General features: G+C 32.9%; 1 protein-coding gene across 10 annotated transcripts in view; it reads left to right on the forward strand.

Moving 5' to 3' along the window:
• Positions 1-16,983, forward strand: part of EHBP1 (EH domain binding protein 1) — a 297,963-nt gene that overhangs the window by 119,944 nt on the left and 161,036 nt on the right. For all 10 annotated transcript variants that reach the window (XM_074332040.1, XM_074332041.1, XM_019717739.2 and 7 more), the window contains 3 exons: positions 631-753; positions 4,468-4,708; positions 16,551-16,740. In XM_074332040.1, coding sequence (XP_074188141.1) covers positions 631-753; positions 4,468-4,708; positions 16,551-16,740 — 554 coding nt within the window. The remainder of the gene's footprint in view (positions 1-630; positions 754-4,467; positions 4,709-16,550; positions 16,741-16,983) is intronic.

Raw genomic sequence — 16,983 nt, forward strand, 5'->3', positions numbered from 1 at the left:
TGTATTTACTGTGACCTGCTACCTCTTGACTTCTGTCTGTATTTAGCTGTCGGTTTTGTCTTTGTGCTTTTCCTTGAATGTTTTCTTTGGTAATTTGTAGTGCACCAACAGGCAACAACATAACAGAACTTAACCATCTTTAGCAAAGCCTTATATCGGGATGCTTGTTATGCAGTGATTTTATAAACGTAAGATAATAATTGGTCATATAACATGGTCATGTAACATGACAATATTTCTTCAGTTAGCTTATATATTGTAACTATTGTTTTTAAAATATTTGCTTAGGTTAAACCCATTAGAATTATTTATACTTAGTAGTGAAGGATGTTTTGCTAAAAATCTATGTCAGTACTTTTTTATTGCATCAAATTAAATTCAGAAGAAAGTTTCTCTAGTTCATTATCTGATATGATTTTCAAATTAATATGCATATGTTTGTTTTGTTTCATATGAAAATGTTGGTATGCTACAAAATACTTGAATGGCATTCTGTCATTGGTAAAATGCTGTATCTTATTATTTGCAGGTACTATTAGTGTGAATTTTTACAATTTGAAATATTTCATGAATGATCAAAATTATGCTTTGCTATAAACATAGTGAACTAACACATATGTTTATTTTCAGAGCTTATCAACAAACTTAACTTTTTGGATGAAGCAGAAAAGGACTTGGCCACTGTGAATTTAAATCCGTTTGGTGATCCTGATGTAGCGGAATTAAATCCATTTGGTGATCCTGACTCAGAAGGTAGCAAGTTTTTTTCTGTACTCTTAAAGTCATTATATAGTCAGGTTCTCTTGAACTATAAGAGCAGGAAGAAAAAAAATTTTTATTCCCCTTCTTCCGCCTTCCCCGCCCCCCCACTCCGGTTCAAGTTGTTGTTTCTCAGTCTAGTTGTGTAGGACACAGTTCTCTGGCCCTTGCTGGTATTATGAGTTTTGCTGCCCCCCATCCCCCCCTGCCCCAGCAGTCAGTCACTGGTTGTCGGTCGGCCACTCACGCTGGCCACTGACCATTCCTGGCAGCACTCAGCCGCCCACGGCAACCCATGGCAGCTCACGCCAACCTCCAGCTGCTCATGGCAGCCCAGCTCCAGGGAGAGCCGTTGTTCACAATCTTAGCTGTAGAGGGTGCAGCTCACTGGCTCATGTGGGAATCGAACTGGCAACCCTCGGCGTTAGGGGCACTGTGCTCCAACCACCTAAGCCACTGGGCCAGCCCAGAAATTTTTTTAAAAGCTCATAGAGTAATTTTTGTCACTGGTGATAATATTGTGTTCAAAAACACTTGCAGTTGATCAGCAGTTCAGAGTAGTTTCCACTGAATTGTTTTTAAAGAAGAAAGAAAGCCTTACATAGACATTTATGTGGGGTTTATTTTAAAATTCTATGTTAGTTTGGTCAAGTAGTAGACCTCGCCTGTTAGAGATAACAGTATTTTGCCTAGCTGGCAAAATCTCAAGAGTTTGGCTTACCAAGTAGGACAGCTTGTGGGACCTACCGAAATTGGTGCAGTGAGGTAGCTTCTCCCTCTAGATAACACCTCTGCCCTCACCCTCAGAGTGTTTGTGAGCCCTTCAATCCCCCACTCCATGTCTCTGGCTGAGAATTATAGTCAGTAGTGACAGCCAGTTGTGTATGTGAATAGCACCGAGCAGAAACACGACTGGGAACCACTGTTACATATACAACATAATTGGAAGGAATCAACACAGGTCCCCCCCGTCATTTTTCTTATCAAGTAGATAAGAGGTGTTGAAAAAGTGAAAAGAATGATTAACCACTGTTTACATCTTTTAGACTGCTCTTATGAAATCTTCATGAGCTTTAAAGAATTTTGCTGCTACCTGTCATGGTGAAAATGAGGTTTTTGACTTCATGATTCACTGTTAGAGCAATATCATTTCATAATCTACTCCTCTTTCTCTTCCTTTACTTTCTCCCTTCTTGTCAGATTCTAAATTAGTAAGTTTAAATTAATATGTATTTATTTTGTTTGTGAGCTACTTATATTAACATAATATAAATCTTAATGGTTGTTATAAACCTTAGAGGTAATCTAGTTCAGCTGCCTCTTTTCATAGATTAGGTAGCTGAGGCCTCGAGGAGTTAAATGATTTGAACAAGAATTTTAGGTAAATGGAGGTGGAGTTGAAGCTAAAGATTCCTAATCAAGTGTCTACTTTTGACCACACAGCTTTTTGATTGTGCAGTACATGTATCTGAGTATATTGTTTTAAAAATATTACCAAGATGTTTTGAGACATCAGTATTTGAGCTTTCCACTTCAAAATCAAATAAGTAATTTTTTCTAAATATATGTAGGTCTGTTTTCTAGTGTATAGAAAGGAGTAGCAGATTCCACGTAATACCATATTTCTATATAGGAGAGTTTAGCCAATCTGATTCAAAATCTTTACTCATGCCTATAGAGTTAAGAAAAAAAAAATGTGACAACCAGTATTCTCTTTAAATATATATCTCTTAGACTCTTTGGAATAAGTATTTTCTATCAGAGGAATACTTATTTTTCTAGAAATAATTTATTAATTTTTATTGATTAAAAAGTTGGCATTCTCAAGTAACAAAAGCATTTGGGGAAGAAAAAAATGTGTTGTGGTTTACAGGGTTCTTTTTTTTTTCTTTTACAGCTTCAATTCTCCTCTTATATTCATGACATTCTGTGCTTCAGTGACCCTCTTAGAAAGTTATTAAGTGTATTTGTTAGCTTTTATATGAAATAATCTTATCTTAAACCCTCCTTTGTTGCTAGTTCTGTCATCTTCAAATCTTGCTCTGTAGTTTGAATACTTTCTTACTTTTGGTTTTGTAACTGATGAATTTACTTGGATCAGTTTTTACAATCCTCTTCCTAAGACTAAAAATTATAATCCTATTTCCATTGATCAGTTTTGTCAGTTTCTTAAACATTTGAGACTTGATATTTATTAATAAAAGATTGAGTAGGCAAAATCTTTGCAGCCTCTCTTCCTCTACAGAGAAAACAATTGTTTCATTTACATTATTATAAAGATTCTAGTGGATGTTAAGTTTAAATGTTAACCTGTGTTACAAAAGATACATAGTTACTGAGTATCTTTTCTAGCACAGGCTGTATTTAAATTTATTTTATTATTGATTTGTTATGGTTTTATGAACTCTCTCTCATACTTTATAATTGCTTCCTCATAGTGTATGGAATTTCAACTCAGTTTTTATGTTTTTTTTCAATAAAAAGAAATAAGTTTTCTGGGCTTATTTAGTAAAAGTAGTCTAATTAGTAAAAGTAGCTTGACTTTAAAATACAAAAATCAAATATGTCAATCATGAGATTGTAAGAATCAATTAAATTGTTTGAAATGTCACTTATGAAACATGTTTTTTTGAAAATTTCAATAAAATTTTCAGTTTTCTGTCTCCTAGAATATTTTGTCAGAGTTGCATGGCGTAATTAAAATTACTTTTAAACTATACTCTGATTATTGGCTCTTTGAAACTTTTCTTCAATTTGGGAAAATATTTATTTTTATCAGCAAAATCCATGATCAAATTTTAGACATTTTATTAGAAATTCTAGTTTTATTTTAAAATGTTGATAAATATAGGAGAAGAAAAGGCTGGTATTAAATACTTCACAAATATTGTTGGAGGACATGGTACTGTTGTAGTGCTTTTTGTGCTGTGAATCAGTTTTATTTTTAAGGGTACCTTTGTTTTCAAATTCAAATTTGAAATAATGAAATGTAGAAGAATTTGGTGTAACACATCTATCACTGTATCTGTGCTTTCAGTAATCTGTGCTTTCAACCTGAAAATTCTTATGTTATTCTTTTGCATTATTAAATAGAGTATTGATTGGATCCAAGTTATACTGAAAAAAATCAAACATCTTTTTAAATGCTCTAAAGATTTAAGGTCTATAGCATACCGAAACCTGCTCTTTGAAGATTTTGCGAAAACAAATTCAGTGATATGGGGGTGTATTTTTGTTACAGTTCAGAATGAATTTTCAGATCCCTAAGTGGTCTTTGCTTGTGTAACTATCAGAGAGCATTTCAAAATTTAATCCATTTTATGTTCTTTTAAAAACAGAAATTTATTACATGTCAGTTTGAGATGGCAAGCTAAGTATAGTGAAATAAAATAGGCAATAATAGAAAATTATACCTCTGAGAAGGTTAAAATTTCCAAAATTGGCATACCATAATGCTAATATTATTAGATACTCCAAGGACATTCCAAAGATGCCATTTTGAGGAGCCCCATTCCTGGAAAAGTAGACAAATATCTTCGATATTTCATCTTCTGAATTTAGCCCTTCTAAAACATTATTGCTTTGACTCTTTCAGCTACATAGAATTTATTAATTCAAGATTGAGTATTTTTTGAAAACACTAAAAAGATAAGAAAATATCAGATAATGTTAATTTGATTTAATTCATCTGTTGCTATTGTTTTATAGAACCAACCACTGAAGCAGCTTCACCTAAAAAACCAGAAGAATCTTTTTATAATAACAGCTATAATCCCTTCAAAGAGGTACAGACTCCCCAGTATTTAAACCCATTTGATGAGCCAGAAACCTTTGTAACTATAAAGGATTCTCCTCCCCAGTCTACAAAAAGAAAAAATATAAGACCTGTGGACATGAGCAAGTACCTCTATGCTGATAGTTCTAAAACTGAAGAAGAAGAGTTGGATGAGTAAGTACATTTTGCTATCATCATAGGTTAGTCTTTATATTAACTACAGGGATCCTTCTGTAATATACGTTTAGATGGGTAAAATGAGGTCTGTTGTAATGTTAATATACAGTTTACAAGTTAGTGTCTGTCTCATTCCCCATTGGAATTTTTATAATCTTGACCTTATTCTTCTGCTCTCTTCCTTGTGTATGTGCAATCTAAACAGCAAATGAGGGGAGTATGTTGCTGGAATCTCTGGTTAGAATTTCAGTAGTGTCTTCCCATAGGACCTATGTTATATATGACACTTAGGTGTTCTTAATTGATTACTATAGGCATTACATTTCAATTATGTTATGGGTCTATTGTGGGAACCAAATATTTATGATATTGATTTGATGAGAAGACTTCTTCAAATGCCAAACAATTCATAACATTTATAAAGTATGAATTATCTGCATTTGAGTTATTATTCTTATCCAAATGAGAGGTTTGTTGACTATAAGCTCAATATAAATAGTATGATTAGGGCTACCATTTTACTCAAAACTAGGGTGAAGAGAGAAGGAGGGTATGTTCAAATTGTGTTTTGAAGTTGTGCAGTGTACTACCTGTGTGGCTGCAGACTGTAGCCCTGAGTATTCAACAAAAATTCCACTTCTGTCCATGATGAAGTAACATTCGACATAGCTTCTTGTCTTAAACAACTAAAAAACTGAATAGTATATGAAATAACAGTTTTGGCCTTGGACACACATAGCACAAGACAATGATCCCTGAGAGAACGAAAAAAAAGAAGGTGAGCCCTACAATTGTGCAAACTTTATTTATGGAAAAGAGTTTCCAACTGCAGTTTAGGGAGAGAGATCCCAAATACCCTAGTATAGGCATACCGTGGAGATACTGTGGGTTCAATTCCAGACCACTGCAATAAAGCAAATGTCACAATAGAGCAAGTCACATAAATTTTTTGGTTTCCCAGTGCATATGAAAGTTGTGTTTACACTACACTGTAGTCTATTAAGTATGCAAAACATTATGGGTAAAAATAAAGCAATGTACATACCTTAATTTAAAAAATACTTTATTACTAAGAAATGCAATAAATCATCTAGGGCTTCAGTGAGTCAGTCTCTTTGGCACTGATAAATTTGCTCAATGCAGGGTTGCCACAAACCTTAAATTTGTAAAAAAAAAAAAAAACCGCAATATCTGCGAGGTGCTATAAAGCAAAGCACAATAAAGCTCAGTATGCCTGTAATCTTCCTGAGTTGAGGAGACAGTTTGGACTTTGGAAGTATGGAGGAGGCTAGAATTTGTGAACAAAGTATCAGAGAGGAGAAGCTACTCATAGAGAGAGTTTCAGAGATCTATAGAAAGTTCCTTTTGAGTCTTGAGCTGAGTATTTATCAGAGCATGCATATGAGTAAATTACTGAGGACAAAGAATCTGACAAAACAATCCTGGAGTTCACCCACAACTAAGAATAATTTGTGTTTTCACCAGCTGAAGAGGAAAGACTTCCTAATACTTGGGACATCAAGTAGAGTCTTCAGAAGGGTATTGTCTCAGTGGTGGGGCCAGATTAGCCCTAGGATGAAGCTTATTCTGGGCCTGCCTAATAAAGCTTAAAAGCAAGGCTCAAAAAAATCAGAATTATTCCAGGTAATTTAACTGCATTGCACACAAAATACTTAAGGGAATACCAAAAAATCCAGCAACCAAAACATAAAATTCACAGGGTCTGACAGCCAATCAAAAATTTATCAGGCATATAAAGAAGCAGAAAATTCTTACCCAGAATGAGGAAGAAAAATCAATTTAGATATGGATTCAGAAATGGCAGAGATGATGGAATTAACAGTGTGGTAAAATAATTATTATGAATATATTCCAGATATTCAAGAAGGTGGAAGAAAACATGAACATGTAATACATAAAAATAAATCCAAATTCAACTTATAGAGATGAAAAATACAAAATCTGAGATGAAAAATACACTGGATGGAATTAACCCCATGTTAAATATTACAGAAGAAAGTATTAGCAAACTTAAAGACATAGCAAAAGAAACCATCCAAATTGCAGCATAAGGGGGAAAATGAAAAAAATTGAACAGAGGGTCAGTGAGACAAATTTAAGTGGCCTAATGTGTAATTGGAATTCCAAAAGGAGAGGAAAGAGGATGAGGGAGACAGAAAAAAAATATTTGAAGAAATAATGGCCAAAAGTTTTGGAAATTAAAAAAGAAAAATAAACCTACTAGTTTAAGAAGCCAAATGAATCCCAAGCACAAGAAACATGAAGAAAACCAGCAAGCCTTCTCAACAAAAACAGTTGAAGTCAGAAGATAGGATGATATTTTTACAGTACTGAAAGAAAAAACAAAACCAAAAAACCTATCAACACAAATTTCTGCCCCACCCCCCCATACAAAAGGATATTTTAAGATATCCAAAATGTGAGATAGTCCATCACCATCAGACTTGCTTTGCAAAAAATATTAAAAAGAAGCTCTTCATATAGTAGGAAAGTGACATTACTTGGAGATTTGGATCTACACAAAGAAATGAAGAGCACAGGAAATAATATATTAGTTGGTGCAAAAGTAATTGCGGTTTTTTGCAATTATTTTTAACCTCTTAAACTGCAATTACTTTTTTTTTTAAATTTATTTTTTAAATTTATTGGGGTGACAATTGTTAGTAAAATTACATAGATTTCAGGTGCACAATTCTGTATTACATCATCTATAAATCCCATTGTGTGTTCACCACCCAGAGTCAGTTCTCCTTCCATCACCATATATTTGATCCCCCTTACCCTCATCTCCCACCCCCCACCCCCCTTAACCTCTGGTAACCACTAAACTATTGTCTGTGTCTATGACTTTCTGTTTCTCATTTTTCTTGTTCTTTTGTTGTTTTTGGTTTATATACCACATATCAGTGAAATCACATGGTTCTCTGCTTTTTCTGTCTGACTTATTTCGCTCAGCATTACACTCTCAAGATCCATCCATGTTGTCACAAATATTCCTATATCATCTTTTCTTACCGCCGAATAGTATTCCATTGTGTTTATATACCACAACTTCTTTATCCATTCATCTATCGAAGAACATTTTGGTTGTTTCCATGTCTTGGCCACCGTAAACAAAGCTGCAATGAACATTGGAGCACACGTGTCTTTCTCTCTAAATGTTTTCAGATTTTTTGGGTAGATACCCAGGAGAGGGATTGCTGGGTCATATGGCAATTCTATTCGTAATTTTTTGAGGAACCTCCACACTGCCTTCCATAAAAGCTGCACCAGTCTGCATTCCCACCAACAGTGTATGAGGGTTCCTTTTTCTCCACAGCCTCTCCAACACTTGTTACTATTTGTCTTGTTGATGATAGCCATTCTGACTGGGGTGAGGTGATATCTCATTGTGGTTTTTGTTTGCATTTCTCTGATGATTAGTGATGTTGAGCATTTTTTCATATGTCTATTTGCCATTTGTATGTCCTCTTTGGAGAAATGTCTCTTCAAGTCCTCTGCCCATTTTTCAATTGGGTTGTTTGTTTTTTTGTTGTTGAGAAACTGCAATTACTTTTACACCAACCTAATATATTTATCTTTTTAAAATATAATTGACTTTAAAGTTTAAATAATAATATATTCTATGTTTATAACATGTAGAAGTAAAATGACAATCTTAAAAAGTGACGATTATGACAATTTAGCATAAAGGCTTAAACTGGGGAAATTGAAGAGTACTGTTTAAGCTTCTTATACATAATGTTACTTGAAGATACACTATGTTTTTCACAGGTGACATAGTTGTTTATATAGAAAATCATAATGAATCTCCAGAAAGCTTACCAGAACTAAAAAGTAAATTTAGCAATGTTACCAGATACAAGACCAATATAAAAATTCAGCTGTATTTCTCTATAGTGACAATGGAAATCAGAAATAGAAAATTTAAAACATATGCACCAAAAAGCACCCTTTAGGGATAAATTTGAACAAAGATATGCAATAACTATATTCTGAAAGCAGCAAAACATTGCCACGAGCAATCAAAGAGGGAAATCAAATGGAGAGAACTACTATGGCCATAGATTCAAATTGATCCATACATTCAGTGCTATCACAATGAAAATTTATATGTAATAATTGAAAACCTAATTCTAAAACGTGTATGGAAATGTAAGAGACCTAGAATAGCCAAAACAATTTTGAAAAAGAACAAAGTTGGACGTACACTACCTTGATTTCAAGACTCAACCAAGACATTGTGGTATTATTGTCTTAAAGGTAGACATATAGGTGAATTGAAGAGAATAACAAAGTCTAGAAATAGATCCACACATATATTGCCAATTGATTTTTGATAAAACTAGCAAAGGAAGTCTGTTAGGAAAGCATAATTTTTACAAACAAGTGGTGCGAGAGCAAGTAGATGTCCATATCCACCCCCAGCACACACAAAAGAACTACAAACCTTACCTCACAACATACAAAATATAAAGGTGGATTATACACCTAAGAGTAAGAACTAAAACATTGGAACTTCTAGAAGAAGAAAATCTTAATGACCTGGGGTTAGACAAAAATTTTTAAATAAGGTGCAAAACGCACAAAGAGTCAAAGGAAAAAAATTGTTCATTTGGACTTCATCAAAATTTAAAACTTATTCTCTTTAAAAAAACATTTAGGAAAATGAGAAGGCGTGCTACCATTTGGCAAAAATTCTTTGTAAAACACATATCTGGCAAAAGATTTCTGTCGAATATGTAAAGAACTCTTTTTATCCAATAATAAGACAAATTAATTTTTCTAAAGGGAAAAGATTTGAACAGACATTTCACAAAAGAAAATAGAAAAATGGCCAATATGTACACAAAAAGATGCTGAACATTTTAGTCATCAAGGAAATGCAAATTTAAACCAAATAAGATACCATTACACACCCACTTGAATTGCTAAAATTTGAAAGACTGACTATACCAAATACTGTCAAGAATAGGAAGCCACTGGAACTCTCATAGAAATCTCAGTATTCGAAATGCTATAACCATTTTAGAAAACAATTTGGCAGTTTCTTTAAAAAATATACCTATCATTTGACTCAGCCATTCCATTCCTAGCTACTATTCACCCGAGAAATGAAAGTATATGTCCACAAAAAGATTGGTACATGAATATTTTAACAGCTTTATTTATCATAATAGCAAAATATGCGACTAACTCAAATGTCCATCAATAGGCAAATTGATAAACAATTTGTGGTATATTCATATAGTGTAATACTACTCAATAATACTTAAAAAGAAACAAACTATTGATACATGTAAATACATGGATGAATAAAGTCATGCTAGGTGAAAGAAGCCAGACCAAAAAGAGCACACAGTGTGACACCATTTATTTAAAACTCTAGAAAATACAGTCTATAGTGAGAGAAAGCAGATCAGTAGTTGCCTATGATTAGAGGTGGATGGAGGGATAGATGAAAAGCGATACAGGAAACATTTTGGAGGAATGGAAATGTCTTACTTTGATTTGTGCTGATGGTTTCACATTTGATCACGTATGTAAAAAAGCTCACCAAATTATACTTTTTAAGTATGAGCCATTTGTTATATGTCAATTATACCTAAATCTGTTTTTTTTTTAAGAAAAAACTAGCAATGTTTAATTTATTAACAGAATATTGTGTTACATGAGTGATTAACAGCCTAGAGTTCTTGGGCCCCCAGGTCTCTTTGGTGAAACTAATTGGTGTGGGATAGGGGAGATCTATAAAATATTTAACATTTTCAAAAACCTGAATAATAATTACATGTTTGCTTACAGTGAGGCTATGTGGGTCTTTGCTTTCCTTGGAAATACCTGAATTTTAGTGTGTTAGCATTATTTGGATCTTGGGGAAAATAGTTATTTCTTTAAAAATACAGTTTAGTAGGAAAATCTTTTAAAATGTGGGATATGTAGATTGAGAGGGTAATCATAAAAAGGCTCCTCTGATACATGAAATTTGGGAGCAATTGCTTTGTGTGAAGGGAGAAATGTCATCTCTTTCCTGAGCATTGGTAAGCTCCTATTTTGAGCAGTGTTTTACTTCTAGGTGCTGTACTTTACAGGGGTCATTGATGATTCAGAGCATTGACAGAGTAGAGCAAGTCATTAAAATGTCCAGAAACCACATCAAATGAACAGTGATTGAGGGCATAGGGCCTGTTTCACTTAGAAAAGAGATGATTTGAGAGAACGATTATAACCAAACTCAAGTACTGTATTTGAAAAACTTATTTGAAAGAATGAGGCAGTTAACTTGTTTTTCTATTGCTCTGGAACTGCATTTTCAACCTTATCCCATTTTACAACAGGTGTTACATGCTTTTTCACACGTGTTACATGCTTTCATGGGCACAACTAGGTTTTGACAAAACCTAAACTTCTAACCTCCTATAAGTATGCAGACTTATATTGTAATCATCTGATTCCAAAACCAGGTTGATACCTCAATACTAATTAATAACTATGCAGTAGTTGAAAAAATTGGCTTAACTTTTGCTAAAGTTATTTGGTGTGTTTTTTTTGAAATACCTAATGTGTGATCATAATAAAATTTCTCATGGGTGGTGTAGGTGCTGAGTAATAGCCACACACCTAGAGTATTTGAATGTAAATGCAAACTTTTAAGTACAAGCATTCAATCATTCCAAGATGCCTGGGTATTACACAACGTGCACACACCCAGCTCTTTCCTATTAACAAATTAAAGAGACATCTAATGTTTGCTTAAACTTTTAAAATGCCTTTGTAAAAAACTAAAATCAGAATAACTGGGTGTTTCCTTTCGACAATTTTTTTTCCCCATGAAAGTCACAGTCTTTACAAGTTTCCCATGAATAAAGAACATTCTGAATTGCTCAATCAACTGAGGTTACCAGAGAGAGCCAATAAACACTCCAGCTTCTTTTGTAGGAATATACACACAAATTGTAAAGATTGCTCATCAGCTAACGTGAGTCCAGGAAGACTCTATTACATTTCTTATTTGGTATTTCTCATCTTTGTTTCTCCAAAAGTTTGTAGTTCCAAGCTCAGTAGAAGCAATCTTCCAAAATTTGTTTACTACAACAATGAACCTAAGTATGACCTTTCATCAATGAAAAGCCTGTATGACTCATCTTTCTTTACCAAACTCTTCCTGTATCCTCCAACATACAACTATCACAAAAAATAGTGCTGAGTCCTTTGATGTGTAAAAAAACCTTCAGAAACTCATCATATCCATCAGCACCAGGAGAAAATATATGCCCTTCAGTACTTTTAGCACGTGTTCTTTATACTTAACAACCATGTTGATTTCTCAGTTTTCTCATGTTTTGGGGTTAGTTCAGCCATTCCAGTTTATGTAGCAAAAATGAAAACTGATAAAGCTATAATATTTTCAAAACATTTATGAAGTGCCTATTGAGGTTCAGCATAAAATCATTTCTGATATTGTTGTTTCTCAGTTTCTCAAGGAAAATTGTCATTGAATTTTATTCAGAGAAGCTACCCACTCATTTTAATAAATTTAGATTGTTTTTCCAAAGAAACATAAAATTTCAAAGAGAAAGGAAAAGACTACGGATTTTGCCATACCTTGCTTTGTATTTTTTTTTCCAGTATGTTTATTAATCGTATTTCTAATCAACTTACAGTTTTTCTTTCTATAATTCTTTTTCCTGGGTGAAACCATGAATAATGTCATTTAAAACTATTCTGTCCAAGTTTCCACTTAATATAACTAATTCACAATGAGTTAATGATATAACTAATCTATTATACAGTGCATGGATAAAAATTATTTTTTATTCATGATATAGGAAGAACTGATATAGATTATTCGTGATATAGGAAGAACTGAAATAGATTATTCAAATAATAGATGATCAATGGAATGTAAAAATTATGCTAATTCCTTAATTTTTCCTTCTAAAAATATTATTTTTTAAAAAACTCATTGGTCAGCAATTATATAACTTGTCATTATAGAAAAGGTTCATAATCATACATACATATATTTAGAGCAGGTTCTATCTATAGAGTAGGTTCATAATCTCATATATATGCATATATTTATTTATTATTCACTTTTTTGTAGCACGTTTTATTGAGGTATACTTCACATAACCTAAAATTCCACATTTTAAAGTTTATACTGCAGTAGATTTTAGTTTATTCACTGTGTTATACTACAAACATCACTACTAATTCCAGAACATTTTCATCACCCCAAAAAATGAATCCCATACCTATTAGTAGTTAATCTCAATTTCTCTTTTCCCCCATCTCCTGAAAAATCACTAATGTCTTTTCTGTCTATATGGATTTGACTATTCTGGGCACTTCATATAAATGGAAACATATCCTGTTCATTCTAAAAAGAGTAGGAAATTCAGTTTTAATTAGGAATCTCTGATCTAAAAGGAGGATCACTCAGAGCCCTTAGAAATAAAAGCTTCTTGTCCTTTTCCTGATTTTGTACCTAATCGATGGTAGTGCCTAATGCACTGTTGTCTCACAGGTGGATTGCAGGTATGCAGCAATACTGTTTCCCTTGGTCATCTGGTGTTTATTCCTAGTCCTGGGCAGCCTGAATCCTTAGTACCTCATGTTCCAGCAGCTTCCTCATACCATACAAATTTTATTTTTCACTACATGTCATAGTGTAAAACAGCTTGAGATATACATCTCCAATTGTTTCAAGAACATGTCCAGTTTGATTATGTTTCTAGTAACATGAACCTCAGGAACCAACTTTGGAAATCAGTTGATCTGAGCTTCTTTTATATTTGTATTTACCTTCTCTGTACAAAGAATAGCAATATTCAAGAGGTTAGAGGGCGACCCAAGTGATTAGAAGCAGGCAGAGAGACATGGAGAAAAAGGACAATATCTAGATACCTTTGTATACATACTAGCTGTTTTATAAAGGTGGCATGGAACTGAGTATTGTAAATTCAGTTATATAAAGTGCACTGAAGAATTGCCTATTTTAAGGAATTCTTTCAATTTTTTCTAATAACGAGCCATATTTATATAACAAATTAATGATAATTATTGTGGCAGCTACCACCTTACAAACTACTATGGAAATTTGTTATAGAGAAATTTAACCAGGAATTAATTTTTAAAATATCACCCAAATAATTCATATAACTTAATTAATTCTGTTAGATTGAAGTGTGTTTGTTGAGTCCTGAAACATTTAACATCAGTTGGCAAGTAGTGAGTTTTGGGTGGAAAAAGATTTATTTCTTTCCTGAGTTAAAAAAATTTTTTTTTTGTTTTTATTCTTTCTCTTTATACTTAATTCTCTTTGAACTACTTTTAGAGTTTGAAAGACAGCTATATGAGGCTATTGATAAAATTGGCAAGATAAACAAGATTGTTGTAAGGATTAAATGGATTAATACATGTAAAACATTTAAAACAGTGCCTAGCACAGCATAAGCAGTTTATAAAGGTTAGTAATGTTATTGCTAAGCCCTCCATTCTAGGCTGAATGTGATCCCTTTCCTACCTCTCTTCGGAGAGAATGCTCAATTTTTTTCTGAATACCTAGTTATTTTAACATGGTTCCTTGCTTTGATTTCCCCAAGTTCTTCAGAAGGTGGTAAGCATGGGATAGAAACACTTCAAGCATATCTTGGTCATTAGGCAAGAATATTTTGATCTGAAAAGCTAATTTTCAAATATATATATATATATATATATATATATATATATGTATATATTTCCTGTTCTTTTTTTCTTGAATGCTCAGACATAACAAGAAAAGGAAATAGGTTTATATGTAGTCCCACTCAATTAAAAGCAACTACCCTAAGCAAAGTTGATCTTCTAAAGCTTATACCAGCTCAATGGGACCTTCCCATATGATTCTAATTGTTGCCATGAGTACAGAGTAAAAATGATATCACAAGTATCATGTATTTCCCATCTCTGATCTATATATACTTGGTAACCAGAGTCTCATGTGACCGGACTATATATGTAAATCCTTAGACAAAGGTGTTATTGGTTCTAAGTGAGTCTGGTACTATTGTAGTTCAAAGAACATGCACAGTTGAAACAGAGGGCTATCACCAGTTCAGGCCTTATGTTACTTAGGTGGAATTCCCTTGGTATAATCACTATTTTTGGTGACCTGGTCCTTAGCTTTATAGACTCAGAAATTCTGTTGTTACTACGCACACAGGATATTGGACTCCGGGAACTAACTAGTGTTGAAAAATGCAACAAACTTAAAAAATAAAAAACAGAATAATAGTTCATTATTGTGTAAAAGGAATAATATTCATCATATACACCACAAACTTGTGTGTATAAATAACTAATGAGAAAAAAAATCCATCTACTCATAAAGAGAGTTAACAAGGAAGATTTTCTGCCTGGGCCTAGACTCTAGGTAGAGGAAAAAAAAAAAGAAGAAGTTATAAGCACAGGTCACCCTCATATGGATTTGACATTATAGTGACAGGATTGTCTGGGAACCTCCAAGCCAAGAAAGTAACATATAAGTGCCTTCTAAAGTACTTGGCAAATGCAAGTACACCAATTCATAAGACATTCTGAAGAGAGGCACTCCCAGCTCCGATTACAAAGAGTTTCCTCAGATTAAGCACTAAACTCACAATCTAGAATTACAAAACACACAAGGAAACAGTTTACTAAGAGAAAGAGTCAGAGACAAAAGAAACACCAGGATTATGTATGCAAGAACTTCTTCAAATAATAAATTTATCAGATAGGGACTGTAAAACAAATATGTTTAAATGATTAATGACTCAAATCTCTGTACCTGAGGTATTATACATACAGCAATATACAAAAATAGTTTACTGACATTAAAAATTCCTTATATTAGACACAGATGAAGAGAGAAAAAGTTAACTGGACTATAGATGTGAGGGAATTGCCCAGAATATAGTACAGGAGGAATATAAATTTGTAAAAATATGAAGGAGATAGTTCGACATATATCTAGTAAGATTTTCTAAAGAAGAGAATAGAGAAAATAAAGAAGAGGCTATCAAAGAGATAATGGCTGACAATTTTTCATAAGTAAGGAAACACATGAATCTTCAGACTCAGGAAATATAGCCTCAAACAGGATAAATTCAAAGAAATTCACACCTAGACATATCATAGTAAAATTGCTCAAAACAGAAATAAAGAGCAACCAGAGATAAAAAAAATGATGAAAGAGCAACAATAGGCTGATACCTTCAAAATGCTGAGATGAATTAACTGATAACTAGAATTCTCTACCCAGCTAAACTATCATTTAAGTGTTAGGCTGAAATAAAGACATTTTCAACTCCTGAGAGAATTTATTATTAATAGAACCTCACTGAATGAACTTCTAAAAGATGTTCCCTAATGAGAAGAAAATTTAACACAGAGGAAGGGATGAAATTCAAGGAAAAAGATGTTTGGTGTGAGGAGCATAAAAAACCAATATTGCTACATCTAATTTCTTTTTCCTTGGGTATGAATATATAGTATTTACTATTATTAAAAATATTTTTCTAAGGGTCTGTATAAATAAGAGCTGAGTTAATCTTGTGTTAAAAACATTTAAAAAATACTTTTTCAAAGGAAAAAATTTTACTGTTAACGTTGAACAAAACACAAGATTAACAGTGATTGTTTCCAAATTGTAGATTATCACTGGTTTGGGTATTTCCTTATTTTCAGTATTTTCTAGTTTTATAAATGAACATATTTTATTATTTTAGTTAGAAATAAAATATTTTTAAGAGAATTTAATTTTTAAGAGATATTTAATAATTCTTCTTTCATTTAGATCAAATCCTTTTTATGAGCCTAAACCAACTCCTCCTCCAAATAATTTGGTAAATCCAATTCAAGAACTGGAAACTGAAAAGAGAGTGAAAAGAAAAGCCCCAGCCCCACCAGCCATCTCACTAAAGACAGGAGGAGTAAATGAAAACACAGTTGTTTCTGCAGGAAGAGATCTCTCCACTTCTCCTAAGGTAGGAGTTTATTCTTAGTAAAACATGTATTAACATTTGCACTTCCCCCACCCCATGCAATTTAATTAAAATTAAGGAAAGTTATTGTTAGCTATTTTTGATGATTTAAAAATACAATACAAGTAAATCCATTATACTGCATCATTGTATATATATTTGGCAGGATAAGTTTATAGCACAGTATGAGTTAGATAGTTTGGGTTAAGATTTGTTTTTAAAATGATATTTTGAAATCAGAGGAAT

This window comes from Rhinolophus sinicus, linkage group LG05 (assembly GCF_036562045.2).
Source record: "Rhinolophus sinicus isolate RSC01 linkage group LG05, ASM3656204v1, whole genome shotgun sequence".
Classification (NCBI taxonomy): domain Eukaryota; kingdom Metazoa; phylum Chordata; class Mammalia; order Chiroptera; family Rhinolophidae; genus Rhinolophus; species Rhinolophus sinicus.